This window comes from Coregonus lavaretus, assembly GCF_964263955.1.
Source record: "Coregonus lavaretus genome assembly, chromosome: 2".
NCBI classification, from domain to species: Eukaryota; Metazoa; Chordata; class Actinopteri; order Salmoniformes; family Salmonidae; genus Coregonus; species Coregonus lavaretus.
In genome coordinates this window covers 51,466,542-51,482,363 of record NC_139989.1, presented here as the reverse complement: position 1 = coordinate 51,482,363, position 15,822 = coordinate 51,466,542, and the positions used below count along the sequence as shown (strand labels likewise).

The 15,822-nt window shown below is 44.3% G+C and overlaps 1 protein-coding gene across 1 annotated transcript in view; it reads left to right on the top strand.

Annotated features, from left to right (window-relative positions):
* The window catches only part of LOC311149626 (voltage-gated inwardly rectifying potassium channel KCNH6-like), a 48,973-nt gene that overhangs the window by 25,121 nt on the left and 8,030 nt on the right, over window positions 1-15,822 (top strand). Inside the window, exon 7 of the mRNA XM_084186815.1 lies at window positions 15,296-15,721. Coding sequence (XP_084042941.1) covers window positions 15,296-15,721 — 426 coding nt within the window. The remainder of the gene's footprint in view (window positions 1-15,295; window positions 15,722-15,822) is intronic.

Genomic DNA, 15,822 nt, shown 5'->3' with positions numbered 1-15,822 from the left:
AACGAGAAGGACCAAGGCGCAGCGTGATAAGCATTCATGTTTATTATATATAGAATAAACACAACGAACAAAGACAATACACTAACGATACGTGACGTCCTAAGGTACACACAACAAACCTTACACGGAACAAGATCCCACAACCCACTAGTGCCAACAGGCTACCTAAGTATGGGCCCCAATCAGAGACAACGAGCTACAGCTGCCTCTGATTGGGAACCACCCTGGCCAACATAGATCTAAACGATCTAGAAACTAAACATAGAAAACACAACATAGGACTACATACCCTGGCTCAACATTTAAGAGTCCCCAGAGCCAGGGCGTGACAGAACCCCCCCCCCCCCCCCCCCCCCCAAAGGTGCGGACTCCGACCGCGCAACCTAAACATAACAGGGTAGGGGCCGGGTGGGCATTCCGCCTCGGAGGCGGATCCGGCTCCGGGCGTGACCACCACCTATTATCCGCCTCCCTGTTGCGCCCCTGGTCTGGTCTGGAACCGCTGACTGGAGCTGGACCCGACGACGGTGGATCGAACTGCTCTGGCTCCGGAGTGGAGCCGCTGACCGGAGCTGGACTGGACCCCGGTGGAGCGGATTGCTCTGGCTCCGGAGTGGAGCAGCTGACCGGTGCCGGACCAGGCACCGGTGGAACAGGCACGGGCCGTGCCGGACTGGACACACGCACCACTGGCTTGGTGCGGGGAGTAAGAACGGGCCGGACCTGGCTGATGACGCGCACCCCTGGCTTGGTGCGGGGAGCAGGAACGGGCCGGACTGGGCTGACGACGCGCACCACTGGCTTGGTGCGGGGAGCAGGAACAGGAGGGGCCGGGCTGGCGACGCGCACCACTGGCTTGGTGCGAGGGACAGGCACAGGTCGGACCGGGCTGGCGACGCGCACCACTGACTTTGTGCGAGGGACAGGAACAGGTCGGACCGGGCTGGCGACGCGCACCACTGGCTTGGTGCGAGGGGCAGGAACAGGTCGGACCGGGCTGGCGACGCGCACCACTGGCTTGGTGCGAGGGGCAGGAACAGGCTCCCTCTGAACCAATGACCCCCCTAATCTGGTGGCCTCCTCTGCTAAACAGCGGAACCGCTCTATCGCGGCCTCCTGCTGCCTCGTCGTCCAAGCCGTGAGCCCCCCAAAAATTTTTTGGGGGGATTGTCTCTCCACCGTGATCAGGGCCTCCCTCCTTCTTGCCAGCCTCTCGCTCATCTCCTCCCAAGTCCATCCTCTCAGCTCCTCCTCGGCACACTGCTTGGTCCAGGTCTGGTGGGATCTTCTGTCACGATCGTTGACGAACGAGAAGGACCAAGGCGCAGCGTGATAAGCATTCATGTTTATTATATATAGAATAAACACAACGAACAAAGACAATAAATTAACGATACGTGACGTCCTAAGGTACACACAACAAACCTTACACGGAACAAGATCCCACAACCCACTAGTGCCAACAGGCTACCTAAGTATGGTCCCCAATCAGAGACAACGAGCTACAGCTGCCTCTGATTGGGATCCACCCTGGCCAACATAGATCTAAACGATCTAGAAACTAAACATAGAAAACACAACATAGAACTACACACCCTGGCTCAACATTTAAAAGTCCCCAGAGCCAGGGTGTGACAGTACTTGGTGGCAAAACCCTTGTTGGCAATCACAGAGGTCAGACATTTCTTGTAGTTGGTCACCAGGTTGACTGGCTAGGCCACTCCAGGACCTTAATGTGCTTCTTCTTGAGCCACTCCTTTGTTGCCTTGGCCGTGTGTTTTGGGTCATTGTCATGCTGGAATACCCATCACGACCCATTTTCAATGGTTCTCACCCAAGATTTGACGGTACATGGACCCGTCCATCGTCCCTTTGATGCGGTGAAGCTGTCCTGTCCCCTTAGCAGAAAAACACCCCCAAAGCATAATGTTTCCACCTCCATGTTTGACGGTGGGGATGGTGTTCTTGGGGTCATAGGCAGCATTCCTCCTCCTCCAAACACGGCGAGTTGAGTTGATGCCAAAGAGCTCCATTTTGGTCTCATCTGACCACAACACTTTCACCCAGTTCTCCTCTGAATCATTCATATGTTCATTGGCAAACTTCAGACGGGCCTGTATATGTGCTTTCTTGAGCAGGGGGACCTTGTGGGCGCTGCAGGATTTCAGTCCTTCACGGCGTAGTGTGTTACCAATTGTTTTCTTGGTGACTATGGTCCCAGCTGCCTTGAGATCATTGACAATGACCTCCCGTGTAGTTCTGGGCTGATTCCTCACCGTTCTCATGATCATTGCAACTCCACGAGGTGAGATCTTGCATGGAGCCCCAGGCCGAGGGAGATTGACAGTTCTTTTGTGTTTCTTCCATTTGCGAATAATCGCACCAACTGTTGTCACCTTCTCACCAGGCTGCTTGGCGATGGTCTTGTAGCCCATTCCAGCCTTGTGTTGGAGAGCTCTTTGGTCCTGGCCATGGTGGAGAGTTTGGAATCTGATTGATTGATTGCTTCTGTGGACAGGTGTCTTTTATACAGGTAACAAACTGAGATTAGGAGCACTCCCTTTAAGAGTGTGCTCCTAATCTCAGCTCGTTACCTGTATAAAAGACACCTGGGAGCCAGAAATCTTTCTGATTGAGAGGGGGTCAAGTACTTATTTCCCTCATTAAAATGCAAATCAATTTATAACATTTTTGACATGCGTTTTTCTGGATTTTTTTGTTGTTATTCTGTCTCTCACTGTTCAAATAAACCTACCATTAAAATTATAGACTGATCATTTCTTTGTCAGTGGGCAAACGTACAAAATCAGCAGGGGATCGAATACTTTTTTTCCCATACTTTTTTGAAAATTATTATTATTATTTGTCAGAGCACGGTATACAGTATGGGGCTTGAGCCCTATTGTAAAGACATGCAGTACATACTAAATCCCTCTACTTCCCGTTCCAACTATCATTTCCCACTTTCATCAGTGACTATATGTGAGTAATAGCATTATTCCAGCTGTTCTATGCCCTCTGGTGGTCTTGTGTCTGTGTGTTGCTGGCAGGGGTGGGAGGGGTCAACGCGGGTGGTTATGAAACGTGGTGCTCTGGTAGGGATGTGGCAGTCAAGCAAATAACTGTCGGTCTCACGGTAATTGACCGTTAATTAACATAAACACATTTAGCATCTCCTGTTTTCCACACATAGCCTACAAGCCACTGATGCAGACCTTTGGAACATCTACATTTAAAAAAGTCTAATAAATCCATTTAATATAGCCTACACCATCACAATAAGTCCATTATTTATATTAAACAGGTCTAAAGAATCATGATATGAAGAAAATGTAGTCTATTTCAGAAGAACAGAATAGCATACTCTGAGTTGTCCTTATGTTAGGCCCTGATATGGCTATGCCATATGGCTGTGGGCTACACTAGTTAGTAGACAAGATTTGCTTAGAATTCCATGACATTATTTGTAATTATTTTATAGTATGAAGAATGCAATTGAACATAGCTTAATAAAATAGAAATTCTATTTTCTGTTTTATTCCGCTTCTGTGTAAAGCGGTTAACAAAGAAACTGGTCCTCCTATATGCTTAGTTTAGAGTTATTTATGCAACTTTAGTGTGATACAAATGTTGGGCTATATGTTTAGATTTTTAATACATTCTAAGGCTGCATGATGGGAGTCTAATGATGATTTGAAAAAAGTTGCATGAAAGTCATGAGCTCTGATTTGTTTCTTGTGCAGGCTGCACACACTTAATCAGTCTGTAATGAATACTCAGGGAGAAAAAGGTATAGATTCACGCGCAGAGCACGGCAGGTGTTAATTACGCCATAATCGGCAGCTGAATTGCGTCCTTGTTGAAGGTCTATGTGGAGATCTCCTATAGGACGACCGGAAGTAGAGTGATCGAATACCTCTTTGAAGAGGGTGTGGAAATGGGTCTCGGATCCGAGTTCTGTGCTGTTGGCAGTCCATATGGCGATGGCCCAATCCAGGGCTTTGCCTGTGAGTAGAGACACAACAAAATCCATCCTGCTCTTGTCGGTGGCGAAGTTAGTGGGGTTGTGCTCAATGTATTTGCTGCATTGCATCAGAAATCCCTGACATTTCCCAGGTGAACCGTCATATTTTCCAGGCATGGATCTGAATTAAGGAGGGCTATGGGTTACGATACCTGGCATCGGAGGAGTAGAGATAGGCTGGCAGAGAAGATGGCCGATTACCTCCATACGCTCCTCTTGCCAGGTTAGGCGCCACTGTAGCTCCGCTGAATTCGTTCAGTTTTAGGTGAGGTATTCTGTAATGAATACTCAGGGAGAAAAATGTGTAGATTCACGCGCAGAAGGCAGGAATCGTGGTCACAGGCAGGCAATGGTCATACACAGGTAGGCAAACAGGCAGGTGAAACATAATTAGGACTGAAGGCAAAAACTGGTTCTCACAAACGAGCTAGGAAACGGCTTAGTAGAGTCAAAACGAACAATACCTCACAAGGCACAAACAGAAAGAACTGAACTAAATAAGGAGCTGATGAGACCAGGTGAGTAACTAACACAGGTGAAATCAAGGAACAAAAATGAAAGACAGGGCTACGTTCAAGAATACAAGGTGAACTAAGAAAATAAATACAGAACCTTACACAGTTTCTCATTCACGACTTGACAAGCACTTGATAATATTCTAAGCAGGCCTCAAATTTTCCAGCGGCATCCCCCTTGTGTGGCCGTAATGCCCCCTAAAGAATCCATGCCTTTTGCAGCCAAAGTGGCCGTTGTGCCCTTGGGCTGAATATAATAATTATAATTCCCGGCTGCCGTGCTCCGCAAACACCTCTCACTCACATGGCTCTCTCAGATATTTCAATTCTTATTAGCCAATGCTCGTCATGTGATCGGGTACTTCTCACAGGCATTTTGTCTAAGAAGTAGGCTACAAGTGAAGACACATCGGGGACGCAACTGTGCGTGTCCCTCTTATCAAATTGTGAAGCGCATATTGAAGATGTTAGAACTGTCCACGTTTAGCCTACTTTTCGTCAGCCAACAAGATGAGTAGGCCTAACGAACAGCAAAAGCACTAGCCTATGTCAATCTTCTATCCCCCATAGTACAAAGGTGTACCTATTCTATTGGTCAACTTGTCCTTCTGTGCAATAAATAAATATTCCAAACATACTCTGGGACAGTTGTCGGATGCGATAGATCCCAAATTAATACAACAACTTGCATCAAAAAACCTTTTAAAAGCAATGAGGCTGATGCAACAAATCAGAACGTTTAGCTAAAAATGTTGATAAACTATTCGGCTATTTCTTCACATTATAAGCGCAGCAATGCGCACACGGCAGTAGGCTATAAGTGTAAATGTTCCAAAATGCAATCAATTAGCGGGAAAACACTGTTCTTCGAAAATGACGGGAAATGCGATTATGCATGTAATGCTTTATTTTATGGTGAAAATTGGCTTCCCCAAACTCACACGCTGCCTATGTATGCCAGTTAGGCTCTGCACGGTTATAAAGCGGATTAATGTGCTTAATTTTAAGAAGTTATTTGGCCACTTTAGTTGTGATACAAACCTTATCAAAACATATAGGCCTATGGGCTAGGCTACATGAGGTGTGCGACTATGATTTTAAAAAGTCGCAAAAAAAAGGCATGCACTGTTTCTTGCCTTACAAGCTGGGCATCATTCACAAGTGATAATATTTAATTCACAAGTGATAGGCTAATATTGTCACCCATCAGACTATTCTTGATTTAATCTTTACATATACTAAATAACGTATGTGTGAAATTTGTTTTGGTTTAGAATGGACCATTATCATGCACCTGTCTCGAAACAGGGGCAGGGGGAAAAAAATACATGTAATCGATGCACTTAAATAACGAATGGAAAACGCTTTTCCCTTGGTTCCTTTTCATGCCAGCCAGGTAGGCTATACTCCTGTTGTAAAGCGAAGCAGTGTGCTTAATATTAGGAAAGTTGATAAATACATATAGTAGGCCTAGCCTATAGAAACCTGATTGGATCCTCTTTTTAATAGAGGCCATCAAAACTCTGTTTTCTCACGCAATTGCATAGCCTATAGAAATGTTGCGCAACATGAGCTCATGGGCTCTCATGAAGTGTTTGATTTGATTTTCGATAACATTTGCATCGATGTCAGAGTGATTAGAGGGACAATAGAGTGCTGAGTACCAGGCAGTTAGCAAGTTTGGTTGGCTACTAATGACCATCAGCAGCATCAGAGCTTGGAGAAGCCTAGTTACCGTGACTAAACGGTCACGTGGAATTTGACTGCGGTCATATGACTCGTGACTGCCAGTGTGGTGGTAATACGGTCACCGTAACAGCCCTATGCTCTGGTGATGCTGGAAGGGGAGGCATTGGGCGGCAGGGGGGTATCGAGCGGCCCTCTACGTGGCCTGACACTGACGATGACCTTGGCCTCTGGTACTAATGGATGTAGAGGGCAGCAGAGGCTTAGACACGCTCTCTGATTGTCTCTCTCTCTCTCTCTCTCTCTCTCTCTCTCTCTCTCTCTCTCTCTCTCTCTCTCTCTCTCTCTCTCTCTCTCTCTCTCTCTCTCTGTCTCTCTGTCTCTCTGTCTGTCTGTCGGTCCTCCACTACCTCCTCTATGTCTGTTGGTGTCTACAAGGTATCACTCATTCTCTTCCATCTTCTCTCCTCTATCTCTCTGGTTCTCCCCTTCCCTTTCTCCTTCTCTCCACCTTCAGTCCTCTCTCTACGTTGTTCTTACTGTATCCCTGTATCGTTTGAAGAGCTAGAATGTTCTAAACAAGGGAAATCTCCGCCATGGCATAATGGGGCAGAGTTGAGGACACAAGGTCCGTTTTCAGGTCAAACAGATCGTGGTCACTGCAAGAGGACGTTACGGTGGGTAACTACTAAACAAGTGTCCATTGGTCAAAATAAATGGTCTGAAAAAGCAGTCATCATGGCAGTTACCTTATCTATTATGAGTACAGAATGCATGTAGGCTTTTGTCTGGGTTACGTCTCGTTACACAACTGAGCTTCTTGGTAATCCGCTCTTTTATAATTGAATTTCGATTGGCGCTTACAGAAAGAGGGAAATAATCACTGTCATTGATCTTTGCTGGTATTGATTAGTCTGCATAAGATGAAGCACATTAAGTGATTGACTGTACAATCAGTGGTCCGTAGAAGAGTGACAGATGGTGAGTGACAGTCAGTGAGAGAGACAGACCCTACATCTCCCCCTACTGCGCCCCCTGTCTCTGAATAAGTCTGTAGGGTAGAACAATTCTTACTAAAATAACTCCAGACGTTACCTACGGGTATTGTTTATGTTTTTCTAAATTAAAACATGCTTCATGATTCTGCGTATATTTGTTTGTGTTAGCTATAGGTTTGTGTGCATGTGTGTCTCAGTGTGTGTCTGAGTGTATGTATGTATACTACTGGTCAAAAGTTTTATAACACCTACTCATTCAAGGGTTTTTCTTTATTTTTACTATTTTCTACATGGTAGAATAATAGTGAAGACATCAAAACTATGAAATAACACAAATGGAATCATGTAGTAACCAAACAAGTGTTAAACAAATTAAAATATATTTTATATTTGAGATTCCTCAAAGTAGCCACCCTTTGCCTTGATGACAGCTTTGCACACTCTTGGCATTCTCTCAACCAGCTTCACCTGGAATGCTTTTCCAACAGTCTTGAAGGAGTTCCCACATATGCTGAGTACTTGTTGGCTACTTTTCCTTCACTCTACGGTCCAACTCATTCCAAACCATCTCAATTGGGTTGAGGTCGGGGGATTGTGGAGGCCAGGTCATCTGATGCAGCACTCCATCACTCTCCTTCTTGGTAAAATAGCCCTTACACAGCCTGGAGGTGTGTTGGGTCATTGTCCTGTTGAAAAACAAATTATAGTCCCACTAAGCCCAAACCAGATGGGATGTCAAATTTCCACCAGTCTAATGTTCATTGTTCGTGTTTCTTGGCCCAAGCAAGTCTCTTCTTCTTATTGGTGTCCTTTAGTAGTGGTTTCTTTGCAGCAATTCGACCATGAAGGCCTGATTCCCACAGTCTCCTCTGAACAGTTGATGTTGAGATGTGTCTGTTACTTGAACTCTGTGAATCATTTATTTGGGCTGCAATTTCTGAGGCTGGTAACTCTAATGAACTTATCCTCTGCAGCAAAGGTGACTGGTTCTTCCTTTCCTGTGGCGGTCCTCGTGAGAGCCAGTTTCATCATAGCGCTTGATGGTTTTTGCGACTGCACTTTCAAAGTTCTTGAAATGTTCCATATTGACTGACCTTCATGTCTTAAAGTAATGATGGACTGGCGTTTCTCTTTGCTTATTTGAGCTGTTCTTGCCATAATATGGACTTGGTCTTTTACCCAATAGGGCTATCTTCTGTATACCCCCCTACCTTGTCACAACACAACTGATTGACTCAAACGCATTAAGAAGGAATGAAATTCCACAAATTAACTTTTAACAAGGCACACCTGTTAATTGAAATGCATTCCAGGTGACTAGCTCATGAAGCTGGTTGAGAGAATGCCAAGAGTGTGCAAAGCTGGTTACTACATGATTCCATATGTGTTATTTCATAGTTTTGATGTCTTCACTATTATTCTACTATGTAAAAAATAGTAAAAATAAAGAAAAACCCTGGAATGAGCAGGTGTGTCCAAACTTTTGACTGGTAGTGTGTGTCTGAGTGTGTGTGAATGTGTTGGCATGCTGTATTAGCAGCAGTGTTGCCGCGGGGCTCCAGCTTTGAGGGCTGGGCTGCCGGCTGCAGAGGGAGAGTAAGAGGGAGGGCAGTGTTTACAAACGTTCCCCTCTCTCAGTTCTCTCCCGCCCTCTCTTCCAGCCACACTCCTCAACATGAGCCTCAAACAGAAACTCCAACCAGTGAGTACTCCAACTCTACTCTCTCGCTCCCGATTTTCTCTTTCTCTTTCTTCTGTTTCACTCCTGTCCTTTTCTGCCTCTCCTCTTACCCTCATAGTCACCTGGTGGTTCATAGCAGGCTAGCTAGCTACATCCTCCGTATTGACAGTGAGGCAGGGGCTGTGACGGTCGTTGTTAGTGCTGATGTCATCTTGTTGTCATCATAATTTGTCTTGTGTCACTTGTCGCCCACTTTTTTCCATAGGTGATAATTATGTTGATGTTCTGTGGGCTCCAGGGTACTTGTTTCTGGAATTTGTTCACTCACTTTCATGTTCATTTGATTAGTATGAATCAAATTTCATTTAGATTTAAAAGAGAACAGTTCCTTAGAAGTGTTTATAATAAATAATAATAATATGCCATTTAGCAGACGCTTTTATCCAAAGTGACTTACAGTCATGCGTGCATAATTTTTTTTTTTTTTGTGTATGGGTGGTCCCGGGGATCAAACCCACTACCTTGGCGTTACAAGCTCCGTGCTCTACCAGCTGAGCTAAACAACTTTTTTAATTTCAGACAGGATTGTTAATGAAATATTAACGTAGTTAAATGTTCTTTACAAATAGCTAGCGTTTGTTTTTCATCTTTAAAAAGGTATTTGTTGTATTCTATATCAGATGTCATTGTATTTTCCAATAAGGACTATTAGCTGTTATAAGCCCTGTGTGGTTTGGGTAAAACATTGCAGTGCAGATGGCTTGGATCTTATTCAGTCATTATGAAACAGGACTGGAAATTATGTCAATAATCTGAAATTACCCAGATGAGTGAATCTGGGTAACACACACACACACTGCCCCTCCCTCAACTGGCTCCCACAGGTTCATCATGTTAGATGTTAAATTCAGCCCTCAAGGGGAGAATCCTGATCGTTGGTCCGAGAGCACATCTGTCAGAGAAAGAGAGCACAGTGACAAGTGGAATAACAACCCTCATTTAGCAACAAACATTGGTCGCAGAGTAAAGAGGCCCAAGGTCCTGAGCCCTATGTAGTCCCCTACGAAGAAGCAGCCCCCAGCAGTCAGGTCTCCTTTCATACGGTATGTAGCAAACAGTACTCCAGGTGTAGGATCTTCATTTGATCACCCTGTTGCAGGAAATGTAAAACTTGTGTATTTGAGGTTTAAAAAGGCATCTGAAGTTTGTAGTTTCCACTTTGAAATGTCAGACTTGATTTTCTTTACGAAAAATGTATCAACCCCTACAAAAATGTCCATGAATTATAATCCACATAATAATTCACATTTCCTGTTGCTGCAGAATTATTTTCCTGCTGTAGCAAACTGGCTCAAATTAAGATCCTACATCTGTACAGTACTTCAAATGCTCTGCTATGAGAGATTCTGCAGTGCATTTTGACATCCTCGGTCTTCAGTCAATCGTTTTGGTTTGTCATTTCCAATTGTTTTTCCAGCGTAAGAAATGCATTAACTGAACAATCCATTTAATTAAAGCTCAGGCCTACTATTCCCTGTATTAGATTAGTTTACTGACTACTGGAGCAGCACCCCCTGTACTGGTTGAGAGTTGGGTCATAGAGCGGTAAGTGGGCAGTATGTAGTCTGAATGGGAATAGATAGATAGATGGCAAACCATGTGGTGTCATTTTATCACCTCTAGGACTGATTGTATGAGGGGAGTTTATCCCAACAGGTTTGTTCTCTTCCTTTGAGTCTGAAAATCGTTTCCATTTAAGCATCAAAGCTGTGGGTTGAGAGAGGTCAGATGTTCTGGAAAGAGATGGAAGTTGTCATAGGAAGCTTTCATCTTGTACTTTCAGGTTATTTAGTAGGGCAAAAACCTTGTAGCACTGAACATGCCACATTTAATGTACCTGTAAGTAGGGACATTGGAGAGGATTGGTAGCAAGGGCACTATGGTAACGCCGTGTGTTATTACAGATTATTTTGTCACCATGGCTATGTTCATAGTTATGCAAACTATACATGCAAAGCAGGATGAGCCAGTGCAGAAATATCAGCCCAAAGAGAGAAGCACGATATTTAACTTCACTCAACTTTCTAGAGCAGTGGTCACAAATCGGTCGATCGCGATCGACTGGTCGATCTCCAAGGTATTCCTATTTCTGTAAAAAAATAAAATAATACTTGTTGGCAGTAAGTGCACCCGATTCAGGCGAACTGTTTCCATTTTGAACCATTTCATCAAGTGCACTATAGGCCTACCTCTGGCCAATCGGATGGCTCGGATGACCGTGTCTGCAGCAAAGTTGATACTGTGAGATTTCAAAACGTTTAAAACCATGACTAGAGAGAGACTGTCAATGAATAGCACAAAGAGATGCTGTTTTTATGAGTGAGTTCATGTTTAAGTTCTTACTCAGCACTTTGTATTCAACATTTTTAAAACCATAAAATGCGCCTTCTTCCTATTTCCACTTAGCACTACAACAAGCACTGCAGCAGTAATGAATGAGTAGGAAAGTGTATCTATAGGCTTGCATTGTTATTATTAGCGGCTTGGGTCTTTTTTAATATCGAGGAATATTTCACATTCTCTGTTCATAGGAGTAACAACATGAATTTGTGCATGAGGCAAAAATAATGCGGTGCGACTCGAGTTTCGCCATCAGCTGGAAGACGGTGTCCCTTTTTGGTCAGTGTCAGTGGAGGAAAGGGAGAGCGTAGGGATGTTGAGAGGCGGACCCTCAGTCTTCTGCTCTCTCCCTCCGCTGAGACTGACCATCAGATGCAGGCACCATCAGCCCAGTAAAATAAAAATAAAAAGCTAATTATTTAAATGTATGCTCACTCAGCTGTGCTTCACAAGTAATACAACAACATATCTATTACTGGTGTGATCATATAGCCTACCTCAAATTTTGAAATATAATTTTAAAAATGGCCCGAACAACAATGCATCGGCAAGGCAATTCAATCAAAGCGGTGATAATGTATTGGGCCTATAGCTTACTGCACAAACCTCATTGCTACAGTACTGTTTTTAATTGGTTAATGTTGCATAGGCTTAAATTTTTTAAGTCATGTTAAAAAAAATCTGAGCGGTAGATCTCGGCTTGCATTTTGACTCAAAAGTGAACTTGACTCAGAAAAGGTTGGTGACCACTGTTCTAGAGTTTTCCCTGTTACCACTATCAATGGTTCCCTTTACTGTGATCGAATCAACGCAACATTAGCCACTTTCAATGCAACATACCGAAACAAAACGAACAATGCAAGGTATTTTGTTGTAGGCAGAACACATCGGAGTAGGATTCTATTGCATTGACACGCACTACTCAGCCCGTACTCTACACAGACCGGTGCGGCATAAACAATCAGAGCTGCAGTAGGCCTATATGCAAATAGACCATTGCCATATATGGATCTGTGCCATTTACTTTGAACTGGACTGTGTTTACAGCATGAGCGGTCGTGAGTAGATGCGCTTGTTTTGAGATCAAAGCGAGAGCTGCATGTAGCCACGTGTGCACATTTTGTTCATATCCTTTGCTAGTTAGTGAGTTATTAGCCCAGTTATAGATCATTTGTAGTCAGCAATAGGGGAGGGATTGCTTCCTACAAGAGCACAAAACGTGTACATTTCTAGACATATTTGGAGAGCGAGTCAGGTAAAGAGCTTTTTTTTCGTCTTAAAGGGGTAGTGGTGTATTTTGAGACAGGCTTGCATAAGCTAAGTAGCCAATAGGCAGAGGGTAGCATAATTTGTCTGATTCTCTATAATAATGGTACGGGAATAATCATGCATTTTATTTTGTAAAGTGGTTTCTTGCATCAAACAACACAACAACATTTTCAGTCACCTCCTTGTCTGAAGGACAAGTGGATAAACAGGTTAATGTCAAGTCCTGCATGTTTTTCAAAAGTCTCATGGAATGTAGGCATACATTGAACACCACACATTGGCTGCTACTGTAGGCTGAACGATAGAGCAGCTATTTCCATGTTAAAATGTTATGGGATGCATTTTCTCCATTGTTTTTGATGGTAGGCCACTCTGGTAGGCCTACATTATGATCAAATAGCCACAGTAGCCTACTTGACCACTGTTAAAACTAACTTAAAGCGGGTACAGCCTCAGTGCTGGAATTTGCACAGCAGTTTCACAATGTTCAAGTTTGCGCTCAGCAAACCTGAAATTTTCTCTGTACATCACTTTAATATTTATATTTTTGAATACTTTTACTTTTACTAAACTACATTCCTAAAGAAAATTATGTACATTTTCTCTGACACCTAAAAGTACTCATTACATTTTGAATGGTTAGCAGGACAGGAAAATGGTCTAATTCACACACTTATCTAGAGAACATCCCTGGTCATCCCTACTGCCTCTGATCTGGCGGGCTCACTAAACACATGCTTCATTTGTAAATTATGTCTGAGTGTTGGAGCATGCCCCTGGCTATCCGTAAATTTAAAAAACAAGAAAATGGTGCCGCCTGGTTTGCTTTATATAAGGAATTTGAAAAGATGTATAATTGTACTTGTACTTTTGATACTTAAGTATATTTTAGCAATTACATTTACTTTTGATACTTAAGTATATTTAAAACCAAATACTTTTAGACTTTTACTCAAGTACTATTTTACTGGGTGGCTTTCACTTTTACTTGAGTCATTTTCTATTAAGGTATCTTTACTTTTACTCAAGTATGACAATTGGGTACTTTTTCTACCACTGCCTACGTATGTCAGAGTGGTGGATCACAAGCACATGCTCCTTAGTGTCAGAAGAGCACTTTCAGACTAACTCTGACCACTACGTCAAGCACACAGACAGTTTTGACCAATACTGCCCTCCTACGCACACACTCACACAAGGTGTTAGTGAAAATGAACCAAAATCACCCAGCTCTCTGCAACAATCCCTGTCGATTTGCATGTAAATTAGGGCATTTACCCTGCTCTTCCATTGGCCGAGGGACAGTGAAGGGGGTCACATGGTGTGGCAGGTGAGCTGCAGCAGGGTCTTTTAAAAGGCCAGTGAGCGGGGTGGGGCGGGGGAGATGGGCACTGACAGCCAGGCAGCCAGAGAGGGTCCGTTAGAGCTGGTCACATAGGCACTGGGACACTGGGTAGCTGGTCTGGGGCATTGTGTGGACATAGCGGGCTAGGATGGAGCAGGAGAGAACATATCTGTTCCAGGGGAGACAGGGTGGGCTGCTGGGGACTTTGAGGGGGACCAGGGTGTCGTGCTCCTCTTCCTCCTCCTGCTGCTGATGTGGTCGGGACCAAGATAGACTGGAGCTCCTGGGAATGGAGGCTCTCATCGTTGTACCGGTTAGTAGGAGCAGTAGGGTCAGACTGATTGAAGTGGTCTATGTGAGTGTGATCTCTTGGGTTATTGTTGTCAATTCAGATACTGTGGTTTCGATGATGGTGTGAGGATCATATTTAATTTTGAAGTAATATTATGGTCTGTGCTGTTGCTATGACAACACAACCACTAAAGTCCTCCCTATATTTGAATTTGCATCTATGATTTACATACTGGTTATTACATGGTCATTATATTTGGTTCCTATTTGGCTGTACTGACAGTGTTGAACTGTGTGGAACACTCAGAAATCAGACCTACCGTCAACCATGTAGATATTTGTCTTGTGAAAAGCTGTGACATTGGCTTCTACAGTGTCCTTTGGGACAGATATTGCTTATACTCCAGCACAGTATAGTCTTCATGACAACATGATGGTTTGCTGTGAGACTGAGGGATGTTTGTGTGAACATTTACACTCATTGCATTGCATTACACACACACACACACACACACACACACACACACACACACACACACACACACACTACTTCTCCCTCTTTGTGTCTCACTCTGGACTACACATTAACTCTGATTGATTTGTAACAGTGCTTGAACAGCTAATGGAGTTTTTTTGTGTGTTTTTTTGCTGCTGTTCTAGTTGTGCTGAGGAGGTTGGAGGCCCGCGGTGTCAGACACCGTAGGTAGACACAACACAGTTCCTCCCCTTTCTTCCCCCAAAGGGCACAACAAAGACAATATCAGGTCCTGTTCTGTTCCTCTCTTCTGAAACTGTCTTCTGCTCTAGTTGCCTGAACCCCCATCCCTCGGGTTTCTCTGCACAATTTTCTGACATGACTCACTCTCTTTCCCACTTTCTTTCCCATTTCTTATACAGCTTTCCATTTTGCTAAGGCTGTTTGGCTTATCATGTGATATTATTGGGGTTCTAATCAAGGCCTTTTCAGCAGGATGGTGAGGGGCCATTGTGAAGATATTCAGGTTAAATTCTGATTCACTTTTACTGCCCATGATTAATCTAGATTCAGCAGGACTCTCTGACCCTCTCTGTCCTCTCCCCTTCTAGGTACTGTCCCTGGGGGCTGACGTCCTGCCAGAGTACAAGCTCCAGGCGCCTCGCATCCACAAGTGGACCATCCTCCACTACAGTCCCTTCAAGGCGGTGTGGGACTGGGTCATCCTCTTGCTGGTCATCTACACGGCCGTCTTCACCCCCTACTCTGCTGCCTTCCTGCTCAACGAGGTGGAGGACGAGCTCCGGCGCTCCTGTGGCTACACCTGCAACCCCCTCAACGTGGTGGACCTGGTGGTGGACGTCATGTTTATCGTGGACATTCTCATCAACTTCCGGACCACATATGTCAATCACAATGACGAGGTGGTCAGCCACCCGGGCCGCATTGCCCAGCACTACTTCAAAGGCTGGTTCCTCATTGATATAGTGGCGGCCATCCCCTTTGACCTGCTCATATTCCGCTCTGCCTCCGATGAGGTGAGATGGAGGGAGGAGAAGGGGGATCATTTTAATCTATGTGTAGTATTGGTCCTTTTTTTGCAGAGTTGGTCTGTGTATAAATTCAACAAAGTCTCTCT